The sequence below is a fragment of the Oryctolagus cuniculus genome, chromosome 1 (genome assembly GCF_051225735.1).
Source record: "Oryctolagus cuniculus isolate XC-2025 breed Fujian yellow rabbit chromosome 1, ASM5122573v1, whole genome shotgun sequence".
NCBI classification, from domain to species: domain Eukaryota; kingdom Metazoa; phylum Chordata; class Mammalia; order Lagomorpha; family Leporidae; genus Oryctolagus; species Oryctolagus cuniculus.
This window is the reverse complement of record NC_142867.1, coordinates 231,893,214-231,917,898: the sequence shown is the minus strand read 5'-3', so window position 1 is coordinate 231,917,898 and position 24,685 is coordinate 231,893,214. Positions and strand designations below refer to the sequence as shown.

The 24,685-nt window shown below is 61.5% G+C and overlaps 2 protein-coding genes across 14 annotated transcripts; one reads left to right on the top strand and one right to left on the bottom strand.

Annotated features, from left to right (window-relative positions):
• Nucleotides 1-1,339: 1,339 nt before the first annotated feature.
• On the bottom strand, nt 1,340-11,440 carry COQ4 (coenzyme Q4). 12 transcript variants are annotated; one of them, XM_008251004.5, is made up of 7 exons: nt 11,338-11,440; nt 11,129-11,260; nt 10,312-10,408; nt 9,794-9,896; nt 2,814-2,943; nt 2,262-2,355; nt 1,340-1,846 (listed from the first exon to the last, which is right to left on the bottom strand). In XM_008251004.5, exons 1-7 carry the CDS (start codon nt 11,402-11,404, stop codon nt 1,669-1,671), a joined length of 801 nt encoding a protein of 266 aa, XP_008249226.3. In that variant the 5' UTR covers nt 11,405-11,440; the 3' UTR covers nt 1,340-1,668. The 12 variants fall into 12 exon arrangements, 11 of the variants coding, with proteins under 11 accessions (XP_008249226.3, XP_089176799.1, XP_089176793.1 ...); XR_016225609.1 differs by lacking the exon at nt 2,262-2,355 and having other exon boundaries at nt 10,328-10,408; XM_089320673.1 differs by lacking the exon at nt 2,262-2,355.
• Nucleotides 11,441-11,475: 35 nt separating this feature from the next.
• TRUB2 (TruB pseudouridine synthase family member 2) lies at nt 11,476-21,956 on the top strand. Of its 2 annotated transcripts, XM_008251005.5 has the most exons (8): nt 11,476-11,977; nt 12,815-12,946; nt 13,414-13,488; nt 14,403-14,464; nt 16,554-16,635; nt 17,642-17,714; nt 19,320-19,456; nt 20,056-21,956. In XM_008251005.5, exons 1-8 carry the CDS (start codon nt 11,767-11,769, stop codon nt 20,379-20,381), a joined length of 1,098 nt encoding a protein of 365 aa, XP_008249227.3. In that variant the 5' UTR covers nt 11,476-11,766; the 3' UTR covers nt 20,382-21,956. The 2 variants fall into 2 exon arrangements, with proteins under 2 accessions (XP_008249227.3, XP_089176778.1); XM_089320652.1 differs by lacking the exons at nt 16,554-16,635; nt 17,642-17,714; nt 19,320-19,456; nt 20,056-21,956 and adding an exon at nt 14,641-15,290 and having other exon boundaries at nt 11,646-11,977.
• Nucleotides 21,957-24,685: the final 2,729 nt, after the last annotated feature.

Here is a 24,685-nt window from a genome sequence, read left to right as displayed (position 1 = left end):
GCCAGCCCCTAGACAGTACGTGTGATTATTTTAGTGAGAAATACAGCTCCTATCCACTGGTTCACTCCCCAGATGCCCACAATGGCCAGAGCCAGGAGCCCCGGAGCCCAGGGCAGATCTCACGTGTGGGTGGTAGGAGCCCAATTGCTGCTGCCTCCAGGGGCCACAGGGTCAGGAGCCAGAGCCGGGAACGGAACCCGGGTACTGCCGTGGAACGTGGCATCCTGTCGTCTCCCTGTTGGGCTAGATACCGCCTCTCATGCAATCAGAAGACGGTTACACGCAAACACAACGCTGCTTCACAGAGCACGGGAACCGTGGGCTCCGGCCTCACTCGGGGTTCCTGGGACCCATGCCCCGCAGATTCCAGGGACGCCTGTGACGGCCTCTCCCTCTCGGGTGGACTCAGGTGAGGAGGTGGTAAGGCACAGCTGGAATACACTGTGCCATTATTAAAAATAGGGGAACTGAGGACAACCTCCATGGAGGCCCACGCTCCAGCTGCTCCGGGCGCCTGTGCCTAGCTCTGACCCACATGCACAGTGAGGAGTTGGCTCCAAAACTCCAAAGGCTCTGCCATCTTGGGATTTCTCCTGGTCCTAAACCCCAAGACAGGGCTGCCTGCTCGCCCAGCGACACTCTGCATCCTGCCTGTCCCCATTCCTCGACCCTGACCCAAAAGAAACACCTGTTTGTGGCAGCCTTGAAACTCCTTCCCGTGTCCGTGAACACAGCACCGGGGGGGGGGGGGTGCTGAGTGTTTGGCACAGTGGTTAGGATGCTGCAGGGGAGGCCCTAGTGCAGTGCCGGGGTTCAAGTCCCAGCTCCACTTCCCACCCGACTTCCTGCTCGAGCAGACCCTGGGGGCAGCAGGTGACAAGTGCCCTCACAGGAGACATGAACAGTTCCGGGGCCTGCTTCTGGCCTGGCCCAAACCCGGCCATTGCAGGAATGTGGGGAGTGCACTTGTGGGTGGCACACTTCTTTGTCTCTCCCTCTGCCTTTCAAATAAAGATACACGTGAAAACCAACAACTAACTGGCGAACAGCCCTGGCTCCTCGAGTGCTTCTCTGTGCCTCCCAGGAAGGCCCAGGGCAGCTCCGGGGGTGCTGTTTGTGACCCCTTTCATGGTGAAGGAGCGGGCGTTCAGAAAGCACAAAGAACTTGCTTTCTCTTCCGCTAGAACCCGGAGGAGCAGCTGGGAATGTGAACCCCACTCAGCCGGACCTCAGACCACAGGAGCGGGGACGAGCAGGGGAAGCTCAGGTTGGGACAGGGTTTCCACCTGCAGTGCTGGGGGGCCGCGGTCAGCAGGCAGGGAGGGAGGGCCGGCAGACGTTTGCACTGTGGGGGGAGCCTTTATTGGGACGGCAGACTCGCCCCCACCCCCACCTCTGTCTTCCCAGGCCTCTGGAACTGGTACAGCCAGGACACGCAGGACAGCAGGGCTGGCGGGGAGAGGCAGGAGCAGGCCTGAGACACGTCTGTTCCTCACTCACTCCCAGCCCCCCGGGAGCCCCACTGTGCTGCCCACTTCCTCCTGGACTGGCCCTCAAGGCCACTCAGTGGAGATAATGACAACTAAGATGAATGATGTCCAAGGGTCAGCGTTCACCACGAAGGAACAGAGGTGGGGGGGGGCAGGCCAGACCCTGCTGCTCAGCAGCTCAGGCCTGGGCCAGGCGCTGGACGTCCCTGGGGGGGGCCGTGATGCCCAGCTCCGCCCGCAGGGCGCTCAGGGGCTGCTCCCAGCGCCGCTCGTAGTACAGGTTGAGGACACACGGGGCCCTGCGCCCGTTCTGCACCGCCCAGGGGATCAGCTCCGAGACCAGCACGCGCAGGCGCCTGCGGACAGCAGAGGAGACAGCGTGAGGCCCGAGGCCGGCAGCTCTGGGCACCCCACCGCTCAGTGCGCTTCCTGCCCGAGAGGAGGCAGCCATCGATGCCCACCTCTCAGGTGCGGGAACAGAAACTCGGCGAGGTCGATCTTATGCCCAAAGCCACACCTCCCAGACGTGCCGAGGCCCAGACTTCAACTGAGGGCTACACAACTCCGGAACCCGAACTTGCTTTCCCCTGACACCAGTCATTCTGACCCAGCCTGGGCTCCAGGCTTCGTCCACTGCCCTGGAGACACCAGGCCGCCCTCATCCCTGCCTCGTCCTTTCCACCACTGCTTCCTGGAAAACCACCAGGGCTGCTCAGGGGCCGCGCCCTCCCCATTCCCGAGTCTCCACGTCCCGCCCCCTTGAACACGTACGGAGCGCTGAGCCGGATCGGGCCAAAGAGTGCACCCAGGATGCACATGGGCAAGCCGGTCTGCACAGCCTCAAACCACTTCACCACGATCTCCCCTGGGGGTGAGGGACAGGGTGGGAGGTGAGCAGGGCTAGGAGAGGCCAGAGGTGCCGCTGGTAGGGCCTGGAGAGGCGTCTGCTCCTCTCCAGTCTCTACCAGGGATCAGCTGTGCCCAGTCCTGGCCTGTGCAGGGCCCTGGGGCTCGGTCTGGGGCAGGGGGTCAAAGGCCAGCACTTGGAAAGGTCAGAATGCAGAGGACTGAGAGGCCCAGCCGGGGAGCTGCAGGGGGGTTCAGAGCGGGGAGCTCTGTGTGGACACTGTGACATCGGTGCAGAAGCCGGAAGGGGCAGACGGGATGGAGGAGAGGGCTGAGCGGTAGAGATGCCACCGAGATGTTTGGGCAGAGCAGGAAGCAAGACACTGAGCCAGCCGGTGGTGGGCGGGGCTGGAGCCGGAGTCTGGGGAGCCCCGCCCCCGACCCGGCTGCGCGGCCGGCTGGCTGCCACTCACTCACCCAGAATGTTGGTGGGCATCCCCAGCAGGGTGTGGAGCATGTCGTGCACCTCCCGGTACCGCTGGATCACGTACGCCAGCTCCTCGTCGTCCACGAAGCGGGTGGGCGCTCGGGTGTCTGGGGAGACCCTCTGACAGCCGGGAGCCACCCCTAGACCTCCTCCCACTCTGCCCAGGGCCCACCTCTCCAGCCTCCCCTCGAACTCCTCCCACCCAACGCAGCTCCCCCCAGAAAGCTTGCAGCTTCTGTGCACCCCTGCCAGCAGGGGAGGCCTTGGGCAGGGCAGGCGGGGAGACGGCACCCCCTTTGCTTACTCCAAATCACACATCAGCTTTGCATCCTGTTGGAAGCCCTAGCAAAGGGCCCTAGTGGGAGGAGGAACGGGCAGCTGTTTAATGGGTACAGAGTTTGTGTTTGCGAACTGAGGACAGCCTGGAGGCCCACGGCAGCACAGCCTGAGCACACCTAACACGACTCAGCTTCAGGCAATCGATCTGGGCAGGCCTGTCGCAGCGGGGCAAGCCACCACTCGTGACACCCACATCCCCCATCAGAGCAGTGCTTTGGGTCCTGGCTGCTCTGCTTCCAATCCAGCTCCCTGCTAACCCACCTGGGGAGCCACGGTTGATGGCCCGAGTCCTTGGGCTCCTGCCACCCATGTGGGAGACCTGGCTGGAGTCCCTGGTTCCTGCCCAGGACAGACTCAGCCCTGGGTGTTGTAGGCCTCTAGGGAGTAAACTGGTGGGTAGAAGCTCTCCTCTGTTACTCTGCCTTTCAAGTAAATAAGTCAACAGCTTAAACAAAAACAACTAAGAACAGGCCTGTAGGCCCCTGATCCTCAGCACAGGCTGCTGTCTGGAGTGCTCTCTCCCACGACCCCGTCTTCACCTGACAGTCCCTACTTCTCACGCATGCCCTGGTCAGGTTTCCCCCACCCGGGGGGATGTCCCTGACCTTGACTGACAGGTGTGGGGGCTCTGGCAGCCTCTGTACCTTGACTGACAGGTGTGTGTGGGGGGGCGCTCTGGCAGCCTTGACCTTGACTGACAGGTGGGGAGGCTCTGGCAGCCTCTGTACCTTGACTGACAGGCATGAGAGGGGGGGCCTCCCTCTGGCAGCCTTGACCTTGACTGACAGGTGTGGGGGCTCTGGCAGCCTCTGTACCTTGACTGACAGGTGCGGGGGGGCCCTCTGGCAGCCTCTGTACCTTGACTGACAGGTGCGGGGGGGGGGGGGGCTCTGGCAGCCTTGACCTTGACTGACAGGTGTGGGGGGGCTCTGGCAGCCTTGACCTTGACTGACAGGTGCGGGGGGGGGGGCTCTGGCAGCCTCTGTACCTTGACTGACAGGTGCGGGGGGGGGGCCCCTCTGGCAGCCTTGACCTTGACTGACAGGTGTGGGGGGGCTCTGGCAGCCTTGACCTTGACTGACAGGTGCGGGGGGGGGGGCTCTGGCAGCCTCTGTACCTTGCTGTTTAGTGTGCGTGACTCATGTCTCCTATACCTGTGCTGTCCAGGATGGCAGACGTCAGCCCAATGTGGCCACTGAGCCTCGAATTGGGACAAATGCCAACTGGGGAGTTTTGTGTGCACACAGTACACGGGAGACTTCAGCCTGAAGCATGAAGATGAAACCGCAGCAATTTAAAAATACCACTTACTTAAACGGTATTATTTTAGATATATTCAACAACATGTATTATTACAACTAACCCTGAGACAGCCGCTGGCACGAGTTATGACGCTGCTTGGACATCCACATCCCAAACTGCAATGCCTGGGTTCAGGTCCCGGCCTCCTGCTAACTCTGGCAGGCGGCGGGGGGCCCAGGCAGTCAGGCCCTGCCATCCACCTGGAGGACCTGGACAGAGTTCCTGGCTCCTGGCTTTGGCCTGGCCCAGTCCCTGGTTACCACAGGCATTTGGGGGCTACATCAGCAGATGGAAGAGCTCTCTTCTAGTCTCTGTGTCTCTCTGTCTCTCAAATAAAAACAGGGGCCCGTTCTATGGCATAGTGGGCAAAGCTGCTGACTGTGATGTCAGCATCCCGTGTGGGCACTGGCTGGTGTTCCGGCTGCTCCACTGCTGACCCAGCGCCCTGCTGGTGGCCTGGGAAAAGCAGCAGCAGATGGCCCAAGTGTTTGGGTCCTGCCACCCACATGGGAGATCTGGATGAAGCTCCTGATTCCCGGCTTCAGTCTGGCCCAGTGCTGGCTGGTGCGGCCATCTGGGGGGTGAACCACCAGATGGAAGATCTCTCTTCTTTCTCTAACTGCCTTTCAAATAAATAAATACTTTTTAAAGTTTATTTAATATATAAAAAATGTAAAAATACAATCAACCTTCAATCCTGTTTCTTTGCGCTCTTATCCTCTTATTAAAGTGGCTAGTAAACATTTTTTTAACTTACTTATTTGAGACAGTTTCACAGAGATTCAAAGAGATTTCTTTTAAAGATTTATGTATTTATTTGAAAGGCAGAGTTAGAGAGAGAGAGAGAGTCTTCCATCCGCTGGTTCACTCCCCCAAATGGCCACAATAGCGGCCAGGGCTGCGCCACTCTGAAGCCAGGAGCCAGGAGCTTCCCCCAGTCTCCCATGTGGGTCCAGGGTCACTGCTTTCCCAGGCCACAGCAGAGAGCTGGACTGAAAGTGGGCCGGTGGGGTCTCAAACCAACGCCCATATGGGATGTCGGCACTGCAGGTGATGGCTTTACCAGCGATGCCACAGCACTGTCCCCAAGAGATTGATTTTCCATTTGCTGGTTCATTCCCCAAAAGGCCACAGTGGCCATGGCTGGGCTAAGCTGAAATCAGAAGCCTGGAACTCCATCTGATCTCCCACACGGTGGCAGGAGCCAAGCACTTGGGCCATCTTCCGCTGCTTTCCCAGGTGCATTAGCAGGGAGCTGGACTGAAGTGGGGCAGCCGGACTCGGACCAGCGTTCAGATGGGATGCTGGCGGTGCAGGTGGAGGTTTACTGGGTTGTGCCACAACGTTGCCCCAGCAGAAAACCTTGTTACCACGTGGCACATGTTCTTTCCATGGACAGGGCTGCATGGGGCGGGGCTGGCTGTTTTGCTCATTTCTGTATCTCTGGCGCCTGTTCAGGGCCTGGATGAATGAGTGCCTCTGGACACATGAGTAAAAGGCCAACCTACAGCGCCGCGGCTGACTAGGCTAATCCTCTGCTTTGCGGCGCCGGCACACCGGGTTCTAGTCCCAGTTGCCCTTCTTCCAAGCCAGCTCTCTGCTGTGGCCAGGGAGTGCAGGGGAGGATGGCCCAAGTGCTTGGGCCCTGCACCCCATGGGAGACCAGGATAAGTACCTGGCTCCTGGCTTCGGATCAGCGCGGTGCGCCAGCCGCGGCGGCCATTGGAGGGTGAACCAGCGGCAAAGGAAGACCTTTCTCTCTCTCTCTCTCTGTCTCTCACTGTCCACTCTGCCTGTCAGAAAAAAAAAAAAAAAAAAAAAAAAAAAGGCCAACGCAGGCAGTCTTCTGACCTCAGATGTCAAGTTCCCTTTTGTTCCCCGCCCACGGCAGCACCTGCACAGAGCGGGAACCGCCTTCTCTCCTGTCCCAGCTGAGGGACTGACGTCTGTGCTTCGGAGCTGCTGGCCCAGTGCCGGTCAGTCTGGGTCCGTGGGCCCACCGCGTCCCAGGACACCCTGTTGCCTGCAGCTGCTCTTACCGTGTGGAAGAGAAAGCGACCACAGCAATGGCCGCTCGTACTGCGTGCCCACAATCCACCACCTCCGTCCTCTGCATACACCACCCGGCTTTACCCGCCCAAGAGTCGAAGCTAGCCTCACGTACTGGTAAGACTAACAGGGCTCAGAGAGGCACAGTAACTTGGCCAGGGCCACACGGCCGGTCCGCTGGTGAGCCGAGACTGGAACCAGCAGCCCTATTCAAGCACTGCCAGTACCAGTGCAGGCGTCGGGCCTCAGCCGGGCAGCGTGAGGCCTGGGGGACACGCAGGATGAGTCCAGGGCGGCGAGTGGGGCAGGCAGCCGCGGTCAGGCGCCTTCCACCCCACAGCCCCTGCCTGTCAGCCCGATGCCACCAGATGGCCACACCCCGCAGCTATGTCAGCCGCAGGGCAAGCGGCCTCACCGTGACCCTTTATCTAAATCTCTCCCGGGACAAAGGTCTCCTTCTCCCGCTGGTGTCACAAGGTAAGGTGCCTAGGGCGGCCCGGCCACCCCACGCCTGGTGCCACCTCCCCCACAGCAACAGCTCCAGGCTTGGGGGATGGAGAGACGGCAGAAGCTGCTGCCCCCTGGGTGACGCCCCGCGAGGCTTCCCACTGACAAAATTCCCGTGTGGGTGAAACCAGAATGGCACAGAACGGGGCAGGTGGCCCCCTCCCTCAGCAACAGGGTCAGGACAGTGTGAGGAAGGCGACCGTCCTGGGGACAAATGCAGTGTCTGGAAACAGCGGCTTACTTCTGGTTACGTGAAAGGCAGAGTGAGAGAGCAGGAGTCACAGAGAAGGCAAACATCTCCCACCCATGCGTTCACTCCCCAAATTCCTGCAACAGCCAAGGCTGGGCCAGGGTGAAGCCAGGAGTCCAAACTCCACCTGCTCTCCCCGACGGCTGGCAGGGGCCTAAGCACTTGGGCCATCCTCTGCTGCTACCCTGGACGCAGGGGCGGGAAGCTGGCTCAGAGGCCGAAGGGCGCTCGCAAGCAGTGGCTGGACCCACTCTGGCCCGATGCCTGCCGCCTGAGGTCCTTTTACAAATCAGGTCATGTTACTATCCTGTTCAGACCTTCTAACAGCTTCCTGTTGCAAAACTGTCTCCTCCTGAGACCTGCGGGCCTCTCCAGCCCACTCGCGGCCTCTCCCCCACCTGCTCCTCCACGGCCCCACTGGTCAGTTCTGCTTGGAGCACACAGGGCCCCTGCTCTTGCCACTCCCTGCACCCAGAATGCCCCCACCCCGCTCTCCACGGGGCCGGCTCCCCCCACCTTCCAGGTCACGTCCGAGGGGCCTCCTCAGACGACGCCGAGGTCACCCCCCAGCCGCTCTCCATCCCATCACCTCGCCTCCTCTGCAGTGCCTGCGAGGACGAAGCCCTGGCTCTGCTGGCTCTGTTCACCGCATCCCAGTGGCGCCTGGGACATTCTCAGCGCTCCATAAACAGTCAGTATGAGTTTCTATATGAAAGCCGACTTTTACTAACCTTATTCTCTGCCTCTTCATGCTGACCCTAGGCTCTAAGAAGGCAGGGACCTTGTCTGTCTGCACCACTGTATCCCCAGCACAGCACACGGCAGACGCTGAATGAACGGGTTTTGCAGGAGCTGGGGCTGCCCGACTGCACTGCCACACTCACGATGCCCTAGGGCATGCGAAGCCCCAGGGCCTGGGCACAGTGTGGCTTTTAACAGCAGGACCTGGGGCAGGCGTCGTGGCATGGCAGGGTCAGCCACCATCTGGGACCCCTGCCTACCCTATCAGAGTGCCTGGGATCGAGATCTGCCCTCCACTTTTTTAAAAAAAGATTTATTTATTCATTTGAGAGGCAGAGGCAGAGAGAGAGAGAGAGGTCTTCCATCTGCTGGTTCTCACTCCCCAGATGGCTGCAATGGCCGGAGCTGAGCTGATCCAAAGGCAGGGGCCAGGAGCTTCTTCCGGGTCTCCCGTGCAGGTGCAGGGGCCCAAGGACTTGGAGCATCTTCCACTGCTTTCCCAGGCCACAGCAGGGAGCTGGATCGGAAGTGGAGCAGCCAGGGCTCAAGCTTGTGCCCACAGGGGATGCCGGCACTGCAGGAGGTGGCTTTACCTGCTTCACCACAGCGCCGGCCCCTCTGCCTCCACTTGCCCTCCAGCTTCCTGCTAGTGTGCATTCTAGGAGGCGGCAGACCGAACGAGTTCTTAGATTCCGTCACTCGCATGTGAGGTCTGGACGGAATTCCTGGTTCCTCCTTCTCTGTGTCACTCTGCCTTTCAGATGAATAAACAGAATTTTAAACCAAGAGCAGGATCTGGGGTTGTGCCTCCTTGAGCACCAGCCATGTGAAACTGGCAGGCAGCGTAACTGCCCCGAGCCTGTTTTCTCATCTGCTAAGAGAGGGTGAGCACGGAACGAACCGCACAGGGCTGTCGGGAGGACTCAGTGAGATCAGCGTGAGCCCAGCCTACGGCACGCAGCAAGAGCCGACGCTGTGGGGGAGCAGGTAAAGCCACTGCCTTACGGGAGCCGGCCTGCGACCTGGCTGCTCCACTTCCAATCCAGCTCTCTGCTATGGCCTGGGAAGGCAGTGGAAATGGCCCAAGTGCCTGGGCCCCTGCACCCACGTGGGAGATTCTTTTTTTTAAAAATATTTATTTTATTTATTTGAAAGAGTTACAGAGAGAGGTAGAGACAGTGAGAGAGAGAGAGAGAGAGAGAGAGAGAGGTCTTCCATCCACTGGTTCACTCCCCAGATGGCTGCAACAGCTGGAGCTGCACTGATCTGAAGCCAGGAGCCATGAGCTTCTTCCGGGTCTCCCATGGGGGTGCAGGGGCCCAAGGACTTGGGCCATCTTCCACTGCTTTCCCAGAGAGCTGGATCGGAAGAGGAGCAGCCGGGACTAGAACCGGCACCCATATGGGATGCCAGCACTGCAGGCCAGGGTGTTAACCCACTGCACCACAGGGCCCCGCCCCAAAATGGGAGATTCTAAAAGAAGCTCCTGACTCCTGGCTTTGGCCTGGCCCAGCCCTGGCTGTTGCAGCCATCTGGGGCGTGAACCAGTGCACGGAAAACCTCTCTTTCTCTCTGTCTCTTTCTCTCTCGGACACTGTCATTCGGAATGGTCTTCCCTGCCTGTCTGCGTGTCTCATGCAGAAAGACCAAGCCTGGGCGTGAGACTCAAAGGTCTGTATCCTGCACACGGAGGCAGCTCCGGGCTCCTGCCACTCAGGACGTCACCCGGTGCCAGCTCTGCCCTTCCTGCTGCCCGCGTGCGCACACGAGCTGGAAACTCACGTTCACATCCAGGAAGTGGAGATACTCGCGGCCGAGGGAGCCATCCGGCAGGCTCCGGAGCTTGCCCAGGTCAAGGGTGGACAGTGAGATCCGGGGGCGCTCCCTGGGAGGCAGAAGGCAGGCCATGAGCACTGGGAGGGTGCCCACAGTGGCAGATAAACGCCCAACGTTAGGAGGCCAGGGGCTGGCGGGGAGGCACGGGGCAGCCACAAGCCCTAAAAGAGACCCGGACACCGGCAAGGCCGGCAGCAGGGAGCCAGGCTCCCGATGGGTACAGCCAGCACACATCACAGGACCTTAACGGCAGCACAGAGCCTCGATGCTGCGACCACCACCGCACAACCCAGAGGTCAGCACACGGCAAACACGGAGGGGTGGACGGTGTCTCTGGGCTGGGCAGCGTCCAGCCCCCGTGCAGCCACCAGGCCAGGGTATCACAGGCCCAAAACAGGGTGACTCCACAGAGGTCAGGAGCCCCAGGGAAGCACCCCTGTCCAGCAGGCGGGACAGGGACCTACTGCAGGATCTGGGCACCTTCCGGGCTCCTCCTCATCTGGTCCCGGAGGACTTTCAGGGTTCGACGTCCTGTGGTCTCCCCCAGCACGGCGACCATGTCTGAAAGGGCAGAAACAGGCACAAAATGGGGGTGTGAGGGCGGGCAGGTTACCCGACCAGCCAGGGCTGAGCCGGTCAGGATGACATGAGGGTAACACGGAACCACCTGTAACCACCTCTCGGCTGCACGGACTCACAGCAAACACTCAGCTATCACCCGGCACCCAGCCAGGGCTCGGTAACCTCCAGCCATCACTCTCGGCGTTATCTGTGTACCGGGGCAGGCGCTCTGAAGGATTTACGAGTCACGTGCACAGTGGTTATCAGACATCACGTCCGCCGACCGGCACAGGCTTTGGGGCCACACAGAGCTGGGTGCGAGTTCAAGTGCAGTCACGGGTAGGTGACCCGGCACACCCGCCGTGGAGAACAGGTTAACGCCTTTCTTCCAGGCGTGGCCTTTGACCTCCACGTTCACTCTCTAGTGCGAGGTCGCCGAGGTGGGTCCGTGAAAACCAGCCCCGTGGCTGAGGTTCTCAGGCGGACTGGATGACAGAGCACCCCGAAGCAGCTGAGAAAGGCAGCTGGTGGGCTCCACGCCCCTTCCTTCCTCCCCTCTCCCTGCCAGGCTAACTCACACGCAAGGAGCGACCAGGCACCTGCATTTGTATAAACTTCCGGCCAGAGTCCATTCTCCAGCTACCCATCGGGAACGGAGGCCTAGGTCGCGGCCCTGCCCGGGCTGCCAAGGAAAAGGGAGGACGGTGCCCAGGGCCTCACCGTGGCGATACGGGTCGTACAGCGCCATGGCGGCAGACCCCGCGGCCAGCAGCGCCTTCTGCAGCGGGGACGTGGGAATGTGGTCCGGGTACAGCAGGCCGGCGCCATGGCTCCCGGCCCGGAGGGGCACATCTGCGGGACAAGAAAAAGGCCGCGGTCAGAGGAGGCCCCGGGCTCTCGCAGCCCCAGCTGGGCCCGGCGGCACGTGCCTGCAGCGGACGCCGAGCGGCTCGGCAGCCGGCGCTGGGCGCGCAGCCGGCGCAGCAGCGTCGCCATGGCAGCGGACGTCCGCGGCCGGGTGGGCGGGGCGGGACGCACGCACCTCCTGGCTGGGACGGAGCGTCGGAGAGGTCAAAAGGCCTCGACGCTGCCTGTAGTGCCTCTGCCCTGTGGAAGGGAAGCCTCGTAGCACGGACAGAAGAGGGTTTCACTAAGTATGAGAAAGATACCCCCGCGACCTGTGTACCACCTGCTTCCACTGATACAAGACTCGCTCCATTTGACCTCACCCAGAGAAAGTGCCTCCAAAGGAGACGGCACACCGCAAGCTCTGCGGCTCCGTGCCGGGTCCTACTTCCTCCTCCACCTCGTGTTGTACCCGGACACAATAAGATGAGAACCGCTTCCGGTCGCAGAGCATGGCGGCGCCCGTTGTAGGGGCCACACTTGGGGGCGGGGCCGTACGGCACTTCCGCCGAGAGCCCAGATTTCGGGCCGGCTTGGGGCTCGCGGGTGCAGGCATGGGGACTGCCGGCCTGGCGCGGCTGCACGGGCTCTTCGCGGTGTATAAGCCCCCGGGGTTAAAATGGGAGCACCTGCGGGATACCGTGGAGCTGCAGCTGCTGAAAGGTGAGCGCCTCGGCCCCCGGCGTCACGTGCCCCACCCGCGTGGACGCTTGCCTATGTGTTTCGTTCCTCCTCACTTTGTCGTGGCTGCTAAGTAGTGGGAACTGGGTTTGAACCAACGTCAGTTTTTAAGTTACTGCTGTTTCCTCCTGTTTGTCGGCTTGTCATCCGCCTTCTGTACCACTCTCAGCTCTCTCTTCCCTGGGCGTTTGGACAGAATCGGCAGTGTTGTTACAAAGATTGACTGGGGCTGGCGCCGTGGCGCGCCTGCGGGGCCAGCCTCCTGTAGGGGCGCTTGTGGGATTCCCGGCTGCTCCACTTCCGATCGTGCTCCCTGCTAATGCACCTGGGGAGCAGTGGAGGATGCCCAAGTGCTTGCGCGCCTGCACCTGCGTGGGAGACCGGAAGAAGCTCCTGGCTCCTGGCTTCAGCCTGGCCCAGCCCGGGGCTGTTGCGACCATTTGGGGAGTGACCCAGCGGATGATAGACCTCTGTCTCTCTCCCTTTCTCTAACTCTGCCTTTCAAATAAATAAATACCTTTTTTTTTTTTTTATTACTTATCCGAAATAGTGACACGGAGAGATCACTGTTCCATTCACTGGTTCACTCCCCAAATACCCACAGCAGCCAAGCTGGAGCCGGGAGCGGGGAACTGGGAATTCATCTGTCTCCCTTGTGGGTGGCAGGAGCCCTTGTCCGCTCTCCCAGGGTGCACACGTTAGCAGGAAGCGATTGGAAGCAGTGAGCAGCGGGGACCCAGGCACTCGGATACGGGATGTGGGTGCCCCAGAGGGCGGCCCAGTGGGCTGCACAACACCCGCCCGCCTGTGTGTGCTCAGGTCTCAATGCTGGGAAGCCTCCCGCGCCTGAAAAGCGTGTTCGCTTCTTGCTGGGGCCTGTGGAAGGCCGTGAAGACAGGGAGCTGACCCTCACAGCCTCCAGCGTGCCCACCCTCACCACGCATCCACTGGGTAAGGTGCTCTTCCAGCCCAGCAGAACCCTGGGTGCCCCCTCCCCGGAAATCCTTAAGCAGAGTCAGCCTTGAGGTTCCCCTCCCAGACCCTGAAGGGGTGAATATCAGTGAGTTCTGGGCCCTGCAGGTAGAACTGTGAACAGACCCAGGGCCTGTCTCAGGGCGCTCAGAGCCTCTGTTTTCTTGCTGGGAGGGTGGCCAGGGCTCTCCTGGTGGGGGCAGGGCGGGCAGCCCCACAGTCTTGGTCCCCAGGGATAGATTCAGTCCTCACAGGGAGAATGAGCCCGGGGAAGCTACAGAGGTGGTTCTGGGCTCCAGAGCGATGGTAGGGGAGCCCGAGAGAGCAGCCTGGCCCTGGATCGGGCGCTGTTCCACTCCGTCCGAGGAGAGCGGTCATCGCGCAGCCCCGAGCCGTCCTGGAGTCCGGATCAGCTGAGGAAGTGGGCCGTGTTTGCTTGCTTGCAGTGCGGGGACCAGCGTTTACCAGCCTGAAGATTGGCGTGGGACACCGGCTGGATGCCCGTGCTTCTGGGGTGCTTGGTAGGTGATGTGAGAAGTCGGGGTGCGGCAGGGCCCGGGGAAGGGTCAGGGGAGCTGTTCGGGCCCAGCCCACTCCTCGCCCACCGTTGCCCTCTTCCCGAGTCCTGCCCCTTGTGTCTGATCGGCAGGAGGGAGGGAGTCGGGGTGGGCGTCACCGTCGCCCCGTCAGGTGACTGCAGTGCGTGAGGTGCTTGGAGTCCCCTCGCACCCATTCCCGCCACAGCAGCCTGACGAGTCGTGGCAAGTGTGGTGACGCCACGGAGGAGGAAGCGGACTGCAGGAGCTCAGGCGTCTTCCCCCGGGTCCCGTGGACACTGATGTCCCTGTGACCCAAGAGGGGAAGCTGCCATCCAGTCACAGGGCGGCCTCGCGCCCTGAGCTGTGAGCTGCCTGTGTCCGCACGGCCAGGCAGTGGCGGCCCCTTGGGGCGCAGGCAGCAGACGGAACCTCATGGCCCTTCCTCCCTCCCCGACAAGCGAATGGGGGCTAGTCTGACCTCCAGCAGGAGGGAGGGGTCGGAAGTGGCCCCTGGGTGTCAGGCCCTCCTGCCGCCTTTGCCTTGCCCAACAGCCCCAGGGACCACACGGCATTTCTACCCCCACTCTGCTGGGGGGAGCCCTGAGAGGTTGTGGTTATCCCCAGAGCCTGCCCGGGTTTCGCTGCAGCCCTGTGGGACCGCTCCAGGCATCTCTCACTTCTGAGCGCATCCGAATCCCCGGGGAGCTTGCTGGGGCTCCCGCCCCCTCCCCCGCTGTGACGTGGAGGCGGTTCGGATGAGGCCCGGCAGCCTGCAGTTGGTCGCACACGCAGGTGCAGGAGGGCTCCCCTGCGGCCTGCGGGGAACAGCCCCTGCCCCAGCGGCAGGGGAGCGTCCCGGGGCCGTGGGAAGTGACATGAGGCTGGCTGCTTTTCAGTGCTCGGCGTCGGACAGGGACGCAGGCTGCTCACCGACATGCACGACGCTCATCTCACCAAGGTACGGGGCTGGCTCAGCCCACCTGCTCTCGGTCCTCTCTGGGGGTCACTGGCGGGATTCTGAAGCTGGGGGTGGAGTCCACGGGACACACCGACGCCACCAACGAGCGTTTTCATAGTCCCGTGCTGGGGAGCCTGCGACAGCGTGGCCGTGATTGCCGGTGTCTTTGACTGCAGGCTGCTCGCCGCAGGGCAGAGTGTGGCTTCCCACCTGGAAGCCGCACAGGTTCCCTGGGAAGTGGAATCTTGTGGACTCCATGTTGCAGGTGAGAGGACGGGGGCTCAGGGAAGGGCGGCCGCCTGCCCAGCTTCCGCAGCCCTTCCTGCCTTCAGAGCTGGCATTGGAACCTGGCTTCGTCCAACACCAGAGCCCAATCGCACCTTCCACTCTCTCCGAGCCTGAGAAGTGGACGCCACTCTCCAGCCCTCGGGCAGCTGTCTAGGGTGGGGCCGTGGGATCTGGTACCAGGATGCCGCCCACATTGCTAGTGATGAAGAACAGGCATTCTGGGGCTGGCGCGTGGCGTAGCAGGAACAGCCGCTGCCTGCAGTGCCGGCATCCCATATGGGCACCGGTTCTAGTCCCGGCTGCTCCATTTCTGATCCAGCTCTCTGCTATGGCCTGGGAAAGCAGTAGAAGATGGCCCACGTCCTTGGGCCCCTGCACCCACGTGGGAGACCCAGAAGAAGCTCCTGGCTCCTGGTTTTGCATTGGGCCAGCTCTGGCTCTTGCAGCCATCTGGGGAGTGAAGACCTTTCTCTCTGTTTCTGTGCCTCTGCCTCTGTGTAACTCTGCCTTTCAAATAAATTAGTTAATTAAAAAAAAATACAAACTCTGGGGGCCAGCACTGTACTGCAGCAGGTTCAGCTGTCCCCTACAGTGCTGGCATCCTATATGGGCACTGGTTCAAGTCCCAGCTGCTCTACTTCCTGTCCAGCTCTCTGCTGTGGCCTGGGAAAGGAGTGGAGGATGGCTCGAGTCCTTGGGCCCCTGCACCCGTGTGGGAGACCCAGCTCCTTCTGTTACGGCCATTCAGGGAGTGAACCAGCAGGTGGAAGATCTCTCTTTGTCTCTCTCTCCTCTCTCTCTCTAACTCTAACTTTGAAATAATTAAAAAAAAAAAAAAAAGGTGCAAATTCTGGATCCAAATGGCTTCAGTTCCAACCCAGCTTCTGCTCTGCCAGCGCATATCCTTGGGTGGGTCACTAACGTCTCCGTGCCCCGGCCTCCCTGTCTCTGACATGGGAACGGCAGTCTCCCTCTAGGGTGCGGTGAAGGTTGGGTTAACCGGTGCCTGTGAGGTGCTTGGCTCGGTCTGTGGCACACAGTAGGTGGTCACTAAATGCCACCATTACCAGGGTTAGCTCTGCAGAGTTGGAGGCAGAGAAGTCCCTCGGAACAGTGGAGGAAGGGTTTCCTCTGGGCCTTGAGAGCTCGGGTGGAGAGAAGCGGCAGGGCCTGAGGGGAGGCGGGCGCGGTGCAGCTGGAGTGGAAGGGCTCCAGGGGGCAGGGTCGCAGGCGGCTGTGCAGGCTGCCTGTGTTTGTCGTCAGCCACCTTTGAAATTTTACCTGAAAGAGAGAGGCAGATAGATCTCCCATCTGCTGGTTCCCGTCTCAAATGCTTGCATCAGCTAGGACGGGGCCAGGCTGAAGGTAGGAGCCTGATGCTCCAGCCAGGTGTCCCACGTGGGTGGCAGGGACCCGGCACTCGAGCCATCACCGCTGTCTTCCAGGGTGCGTCGGCAGGAAGCTGGAACGGGGAGCAGGCACTGCAGCACGGGGTGTGGCATCTGACGCGGTAGCCTGGTCACTGCCCAGACTCCCGCCCCAGCCAGGGATCTCGGGAGCCCCACACTGGATCCGGACAGCGGCACCGTGCACGTGGCCCTGTCTCTGTCCGAGGTCATGGAGGAGAGCTCCAGAGAGTGGCCCATGCCACGCAGTGGGGCCAGCGTTCCTTCCCAGGGGGCAGTGGGGCAGCTTGGGCTGGGCTGGGCACGTGAGCGCCCGAGGCACGGGCTGTGGCCAGGTCTCAGCACTGGGTCAGAGCAGCGGTCCTCACTGGCTCCTCCCCGCCCTGTCCCCGCAGGATTATACCGTACGCGGCCTCCTGGGCAAAGCCACGGACGACTTCTGCGAGGATGGGCGGTTAGTGGAGAAGACGACCTACGGTGAGGGCCCGTGGGAGCCTGGTGGGGTGGAGGGGTGGCTGCTGCTGCCCCTCATTCCTCGCCCTCGCCGGGCCACTCTGGCTGCCTGTTAGTTATCGCCGAGGCGCCAGGCTCAGGCTGGGGCTTTGGACGCGTTGTGTGCTCTCTCCTCACCTGGCTCAGTGTCACCTCCCCAGGGAAGCCCCGCCAGCCCCCGAGCTGCTCCGCTGGGCTCAGCATAGTACCCGCCCGGGGACCGGTGTGAGTCTGTCGCCCGTGAGGCCTGGGATCGGGTGCTTCCCTCTGGTCACACTTCCAGGAGGGAGGAGCCCAGGATTTGAAGGGCTGGGGAAAGGCGCTGCTCTGAGCTTTGTAAAGCAGTAGTCACACATAACCAAAAACAAGGAAAATGCAGTGCTAGGCCAGAGTGGCCGGAGGCAGCACACAGAAGCCGTGCTTCAGGAGGGCTGGGAAAGGCAGTGGCAGGACTCGACAGGACAGCATGAGTGAAGCCACAAAGGAGCGAGAGGCCTGGGGCCTTCCAGGCTGCGCAGTCCTTGTCCCAGGCCCGCTCCCAGGGCTCTGGACGGTGGCACCTGCCCCAGCAGGGCCCAGGGATCCTGGCAGAAGTTCAGGTGCATGGGCTGGGCTGCGGCAGTCCTCAGTGGGCCCCACAGGCAGAGCCACTCCCTCCTCCGGGGTCCCTGCACGGAGAACCCCAGACTGGGGCCTACAAGGCCTGGGCAAGTCCAGTACCTCTTTGCACCCGTCCTTGACCGGAAGTCCGGATGACCTCAGGGGCTCTGAGCTGCTTGAAAGGTTCTCAAAGTGCTGAGCTGACGTGTGTCTGCGCAGAGAATCCAGAGTTCTCCTGAGATTCACCGAGGACTCCCCCGGCCCCGCCTGGGAACCCTCCCAAACCTACCTGCGCCGGCCTCCAAGGATGGGCTGGCTGGGGAAGAGCGCCAGGTTGCTGTGGCCCCTGCTCAGCCGGCACCTGTGCACTGACCACCTCTGCCCTCTGCAGACCACGTGAGCAGGGAGAAGCTGGACCGGATCCTGGCCGTGATCCAAGGCTCCCATCAGAAGGCCCTGGTGATGTAAGTGGGGCGCTCGGGGAGGTGCTGGGGTGGGGAGCAAGAGGGGCTCTGTGGGCTCTGCCCACCCCAGGGCCCATTCCAGGAATCCCGGTGCCAGGATAGAGCTGCCCAGTCCCTCCAGGGCCTGCAGACGTGTCTGTACCAGACCTTGGGCTGGGCACTGGGGAAAGGGAGGGAATGAGACCTGGGCTGGCCCCACGAGTGGGTGAGCCAACAGACGGGAAACCAAGGATCTGTCATTGTAGTCAGAGCCGGGGGTGGAGGACAGGAGCAGAGGTGGCCGAGAGCCTGGGCCCTGGCTGCAGCCTGCGTGGGCCCCGGCTTTCCAGGCTGCAGCGGTGAGCCTCAGGTAGGGGCCTCACGTTCCTCATCTACAGACTCAGCACAGAGAAAGCAAAGCAAGTTTAAGAAAGAAAAATCAAAACCGGGAAAAAAAAACACAAAACCTTTTAAAGGTGAAAATAGACTGGGCACAGAGAGAGCCCCTGCCGTACAGACAGGTGTCAGGGCTCCACAGGGTCAGACGGGACGCAGCAGTGACCTTGGGTACGGGGTGACACGCGTGGAGCAGCCGCCCGCGGCCGGCGATCCTGCTGTGACCAGAGAAAGCGCCCTCGGGCGTGCCATCGAAGCGGTCAGCAGGAAACTGGCCAGGGGCTGGGTGGGGGGGGAGGCAGCAGGAGCAGGCTGTGCTAAGAAAGGTCAGGGCTGATGCAGCCAGACGTGTCCAGAGACGGGTGAGGACCCAGCAGGAGTGAAAGGCAGTGGGGGCCCTGCGGGGGCCTGAGATGCCCGCGAGCTGAGGTCCATGTGGAGCACGGGCTGGAGCCGGCGAGGCGGGAGGGCTGGCAGCTGGGAGCAGGCTGCGAGGGGGCCCGTGACCGCCCAGGGGCAGCAGCACTGGAGCGGGACTCGGAGGCAGTGCGACGGGCCATGTGGGTGCACTGCAGGGGCGAGGTACCCTGCAGGCTGGTGGTGTTGAGAGGTGCCTGCGGGTGTCTGGGCACCCAGTCCCGGGAGAGCGTCTGGAGTCGTCGGCGTTGGTGACGGCTGAGGCCAGGGCTGTGCGGCAGGACTGGAGGGGTGGAGGAGGCTGCCAGTGGGGGCTGGAGGCAGGAACGCAGGGGCCGTGGGGTGGACGGAGGCGTCCGCTGGAGGCAGGGACGCAGGGGCTGTGGGGTGGAGGAAGGCTGCCAGTGGGGGCTGGAGGCAGGGATGCAGGGGCCGTGGGGTGGAGGAAGGCTGCCAGTGGAGGCTGGAGGCAGGGACGCAGGGGCCGTGGGGTGGACGGAGGCGTCCGCTGGAGGCACAGGGACGCAGGGGCCGTGGAGTGGACAGGAGGCTGCCAGGGGAGGCTGCCAGTGGAGGCTGGAGGCAGGGACGCAGGGGCCGTGGGGTGGATGGGAGGCATCCGCTGGAGGCAGGGACGCAGGGGCCGTGGGGTGGACGGAGGCGTCTGTTGGAGGCGCAGGGACGCAGGGGCCATGGGGTGGACGGAGGCGTCCGCTGGAGGCAGGGACGCAGGGGCCATGGGGTGGATGGGAGGCGTCCGTCATGAATGGGCAGCTCCCCGCCCCCCATGGACCACGGGCCCCTCCTGCCCAGGTACTCCAGCCTGGACCTGCAGTCCCAGGAGGCCTACGAGATGGCTGTGCAGGGCACGATCCGGCCCATGAGCAAGTCCCCAATGCTGGTCACTGGCATCCGGTGCCTGCACTTTGCACCCCCAGAATTCCTCTTAGGTGAGTTCCCCGGGAAGTTGGAGCGGTGAGGAGGGGCCCCTGGGGCGGGGGAGTCGCCGTGCCGTGCTCTGCCACACCGGGACTGCACGCGCCAGCCCTGATGGCTGCCGACCGCGGCTTTGGGGGCCAGCTTGCTTCCTGACCCTGCGCAGACGTGGCCAGTCTCCTGCCAAGGCATCCACGCGGGACGTTGACACGCAGAGCTTATGACCTAAGCCCCTCAAGCAACACGCTGGCTCCCCAGCCCCACCTGGCTCGGCCCCACCTGGCTCGGCCCCAGGGCATTTGCTCCCTTTGTCTGCGCATACCTTTGTCCTCGGGCTCACGTTAAGGAGTCCCTGCACCTCTTAAATGGTCTCGATGCCTCACAGCCCTCGTTTTACAGTGAGCAAACCAAGTGTCAGAGCTGTACTCCCCAAACCTGCACCCAGCTCTTGTTGGCCCAGCAGGTGTGGGCGGGGCCCGAGGCCCTGCTGGTCTGACCGAGGCTCCCCGTGGAGGCTGTCCCTCAGCTGGGAGGTGTCCCAGAGGTGTGGGCCCGACAGGAAGCGCCCAGGGGCCGTGCCTCTGACGGCCGTGTCCTTGTGTGTCCCCGGCAGAGGTGCAGTGCGTGCACGAGACGCAGCAGCAGCTGCGGAGGCTGGTGCACGAGATCGGCCTGGAGCTCAGGACCACTGCCGTCTGCTCGCAAGTGCGGCGCACGCGCGATGGCCTCTTCACGCTGGACGATGCCCTCCTCAGGTCCCAGTGGGACTTGCACAGCATCCAGGACGCCGTCCAGGCCGCGGCCCCCCGCGTGGCGGCAGAGCTGGAGAAGAACTTGAGGGCAGGGCAGGGCAGCCAGCAGCTCCCCAGTCCAGGCCGTGCCTGGGACTCCGAGGGCCCCAGCTCCGCCGTGGGGCAGGAGAGCCGTGGGGGGCATTAGGTGGGTAGAGGCTCAGTGTCCGCGAGGGGGAGCTGACAGCTGCCGGGGGGGAGCCTGGGGGGGCTTTTCCACGCGACACGAGGCGGAAGGTCCCAGCTCCGTGTGGAGGGACAGACGAGGAGTGAGTGACACGGCGACAAACGCCGGTACCCTTAGGAGGGGAGAGCTAGGGAGCGGGAGGAAGACTGGGAAATGATCTGAAGTGTGCGGGGTCGAAAGCACTCCAGCGGCCGGCGAGCCGGCAACGGCGCTCACCTCCCTCACGATGAAAGGCGGGTGGAAGCGAGATGACCCCACTCGGCGTTCAGAGTGGGAAAAGGAAGGAGAAGACGGCCCCAGGCGTGGGGGTGGGGTGGGGTGGAAAAGGGTGGCAGGAACTCTGTATCGAGACTCAGAACCTAGAGTTCCTGCCGCAGGATCCAGCAGGTTCCCTCCGGATTCAGGGTCCAGCGTGGTTATAGCAAGTTACAGGCTGCAGATGTTCTTAGCTACACGGTAGTAGCAGAAAACGTAGGAGATGTGGGGCTGGTGTGGCGCAGCTGGCGAATGCTTGGGACACTGGCGTCCCCAAGTGGAGCAGCGGTTAGCTTCCTGAGTGTGCCGGGGAGGGCGGTGGAGGGTGGCCCCTGAGTACGGGCCTGTGACCAGAGCTGCAGCTTCTCGGAGGGGCAGCACTGGAGTGTCTCTCGGCCACACTTGTGCCCACAGTAACGGAGGCCACAGGCGCCACGGCTCTTTCGGCTCCCCGCAGAGCCCTCCAGGGCTGCCCGAGGCCCGGAGCAGCTGTGAGGCCTGGAAACGCAGCTTCCTGAGCCATAAAATGGGAAAAGTGGTTTCGCCCATCTTGCGTGGGTACACGGGAAGTCATGTGCGAGCTGTACCGGCACCTGCTCCATCACAGGTGCTCTCTGAGCCTGGAGCTTCTTCCGGGTCTCCCACGCTGGTGCAGGGGCTTTCCCAGGCCTTGGCAGAGAGCTGGATCGGAAGAGGACCAGCCAGGACTTGAACCGGTGCCTGCATGGGATGCCAGCACCACAGGCAGTGGCTTTACCCGCTGTGCCACAGCGCCAGCCCCTGTGGCCACCTCTTTCAAAGCAGTGGCCTACAAGCCAGGGTGGTCACTGGCAGTGAGGCCTGTGGTCCAACACCTCTTGTTTCTCCGGCATAAAAGTGAGCCAGGAGCAAGCAGCCCTCAGGCAGGGAGCCAGGTGAAGCTCAGCAGCCATGGCTACGCCGACAGTGTGCACCTGACGGCGTGTGATGAAATGGGCCCTTTGCCGCCGTGACCTCTGTCCCGAAAACCCATCACCCCAGTCTCACCACGAAAAAAACGGCAGGGACTTCCCACACTGGGGCACCCTACAAAACACCTCAGCTGCACTCAGAACTGCCCAGGTCCTGAAAAGCAGGGAAAGCCTGAGACGGCGCCCCCGCCAGGCAGGGCGTGGAGAGATGGGACGACCGTGTGGCCCGTGGTCTCCTGGACGACTTCCTGGAGCAGCAGCAGGACGTGGGAGACACTGAATCTAAGTAAACTGTGGACTTTGGTTAATAAAAACGTACAGTGAATTCTAAGAGTTGTACTAACCCAATATGTTAATAACATCTGGGAGACAATTCTCGGTACTACCCTTGTGTTTCTGTACACGGCTGTTCTTAGAAAATACTCTTTCGAGGAGCTGGTGTTGCGGGTAAAGCCGCCGCCTGCGATGCTGGCGTCCCATATGGGTGCCAGTTTGCATCCCCGCCACTCCGCTTCTGATCCAGCTCTCTGCTAATGCTCCTGGGAAGGCAGTGGAGGATGGCCCTAGTGCTCGGGCCCCTGCCACCCGGCCCGGAGGAAGTTCTTGGCTCTTGGCTTCAGCCTGGCCCAAATTGGGCAGTTGTGGCCATCTGGAGAGTGAACCAGTAGGTGGAAGGTCTCTGTTTCTCCCTCTATAACTCTGACTTTCAAATAAATAAGTCTTTAAAAGATTAAAAATTCGGCCCCCGCCGCAGCTCACTAGGCTAATCCTCTGCCTTGCGGCGCCGGCACACCAGGTTCTAGTCCTGGTCGGGGCACCGGATTCTGTCCCGGTTGCCCCTCTTCCAGGCCAGCTCTCTGCTGTGTCCAGGGAGTGCAGTGGAGGATGGCCCAGGTCCTTGGGCCCTGCACCCCATGGGAGACCAGGAGAAGCACCTGGCTCCTGCCATTGGATCAGTGCGGTGCGGCGGCCATTGGAGGGTGAACCAACAGCAAAAGGAAAACCTTTCTCTCACTGTCCAGTCTGTCAAAAAAAAATCTAATTAAAAAAGATAAAAAATTCTATTGATAGAGAAAAAGATCACCTGACGAAACAACCTCCCAGAGGCAAAATAGGGGCCGTCGTTGGGAGGAGCATTGGTGGCTCCTGGGGAGCCCATTTAAGGGCGGGTAGGGGCCATTGTTCTGGCGCGGTGGATTAAGCCACCGCTGTGTCACCAGCATCCCCTGTCAGGGTGCCAATTCAAGTTCTGGCTGCTCCAGTTCCTATGCAGCTCCCTCCTAATGCACCTGGGAAAGCAGCGGCAGATGACCCAAATACTTGGGCCCCGGCCACCCATATGGCTTCAGCGAGGTCCAGCCCTGCCGTGTGGACATTGGGGGAGCCAGCACGTGGAAGGTATCTCTGCCTTTCAAGCAAATACATAATTGGTTTTTTTAAAAAAAAGATTATTTATTTGAAAGAGCTGCAGAGAGGTAGAGACAGAGAGAGGTCTCCCATTACTGGTTCACTCCCCAGATGGCTGCAGCAGCTGGAGCTGCTGGGTCTCCCACGCGGGTGCAGGGCCCAAGGACGTGGGCATCTTCCACTGCTCTCCCAGGCCACAGCAGAGAGCTGGAGCGGAAGAGGAGCATCCAGGACTCAACTGCCGCCCATATGGGATGTTGGCGCTTCGGGCCAGGGATTTAACCCCCTGTGCTACAGCGCCGGCCCCCATAATTGTTTTTTTAAAATGAGGATAGCCAGCCCGAAAGGGTGGGCAGTGGGGGTGTCCTAGAGTGTCTTAAAGTTTGCAAAGGGGGCCAGCATTGCGGTGGAGCAAGTTCAGCCTCTGCCTGCGATGCTGGCATCCATCTGGGCGCTGGTTTGTGTGCTGGCTGCTCCATTTCTTTTTTTTTCTCTTCCTTCCTCTTCCTCCCTCCCTCTTCCTTCCTCCCCCCCCCCCTTCCTTCCTTCCTTCCTTTGAAAGGCAGAGTTGGGAGAGGCAGAGAGAGAGGTCCTCCATCCACTGGCTCACTCCCTAACTGGTCGCAATGGTCAGAGCTGCGTTGATCTGAAGGCAGGAGCCAGGATCGTCCTCCAGGTCTCCCAAGTGGGTGCAGGGTCCCAACAACTCAGACAATCTTCCACTGCTTTCCCAGGCCACAGCAGAGAGAGCTGGATCCGAAGTGTAGCAGCCAGCACTTGAAACGGTGCCCATATGGGATGCCGGCACTACAGGCGGTGGCCTTACCTGCCTTGCCACAGTGCCGCCTCCCTGCTCCATGTCTTAACCAGCTCCCTGCTAGTGCGCCTGGGACAGCAGCAGCAGATGGCCCACATGCCTGGGCCCCTGCCACCCATGAGGGAGACCTGGATGAAACTGGCTCCTGGCTTCGGCCCGGCCTAGCTCAGGCCATCGTTTCCATTTGGGGAGTGAATTGGCAGAAGGAAGATCTCTGTAACTCTGCCTTTCAAACAAACAAATCTTTAAAAAAAATAGTTTACAGGAAGTGTTATGAGAAAACTGGATTTCAAAGCTTTTTGTGCCTTTTTTTTTTTTTTACTTAAGATTTATGTATTTGTTTGGAAAAGATCTAGAGCGAGATGGCGAGTCAGAGCTTCCATCCAGTGGTTCCCTCCCAACATGGCCACGGTGGCCAGGGCTGGGCCAGGCTGAAGCCAGGAGCCAGGGACTTCATCCAGGTCTCCCACATGGATGGCAGGGGCCCAGACACTTGGGCTATCTTTGCTGCTCTTCCCAGGCCATTAGCAGGGAGCTGGATGGAAGTGGAGCAGCTGGGACACGAACCAGGGCCCACGGGGTGCCTGTGTTGGCGCTGCAGGCCATAGCATCACCCACTGTAGCACGTGCCAGCCCTGAACTTGTATTTACTTGAGAAGCACAGAGATAGAGCATCTGTCTGCTGCTTCACTCCCAGATACCCATAATAGCCTGGGCTGGGCCAGGCCCAGACCATGAGCAAGAAACTGAATCCAGGTCTCCCCCTTGGACGGCGGGACCAGACACTTGGGTCATCAGCTGCTGCTATGCAGGACGTGTGCAAGCAGGGAGCAGGC

What these genes read in the sequence shown, in the direction of transcription:
- COQ4 (XM_008251004.5), bottom strand. Translation starts at nt 11,404, where the DNA reads ATGGCGACGCTGCTGCGCCGGCTGCGCGCCCAGCGCCGGCTGCCGAGC. An exon ending in CCGCTCGGCGTCCGCTGCAG is followed by an intron (nt 11,261 to 11,337) that starts GCACGTGCCGCC and finishes CTTGTCCCGCAG; the next exon opens with ATGTGCCCCTCCGGGCCGGG. An exon ending in GAAGGTGCCCAGATCCTGCA is followed by an intron (nt 9,897 to 10,311) that starts GTAGGTCCCTGT and finishes TCTGCCTCCCAG; the next exon opens with GGAGCGCCCCCGGATCTCAC.
- TRUB2 (XM_008251005.5), top strand. Translation starts at nt 11,767, where the DNA reads ATGGCGGCGCCCGTTGTAGGGGCCACACTTGGGGGCGGGGCCGTACGG. An exon ending in ACGACGCTCATCTCACCAAG is followed by an intron (nt 14,465 to 16,553) that starts GTACGGGGCTGG and finishes CTGTCCCCGCAG; the next exon opens with GATTATACCGTACGCGGCCT. An exon ending in ACCCCCAGAATTCCTCTTAG is followed by an intron (nt 19,457 to 20,055) that starts GTGAGTTCCCCG and finishes TGTCCCCGGCAG; the next exon opens with AGGTGCAGTGCGTGCACGAG.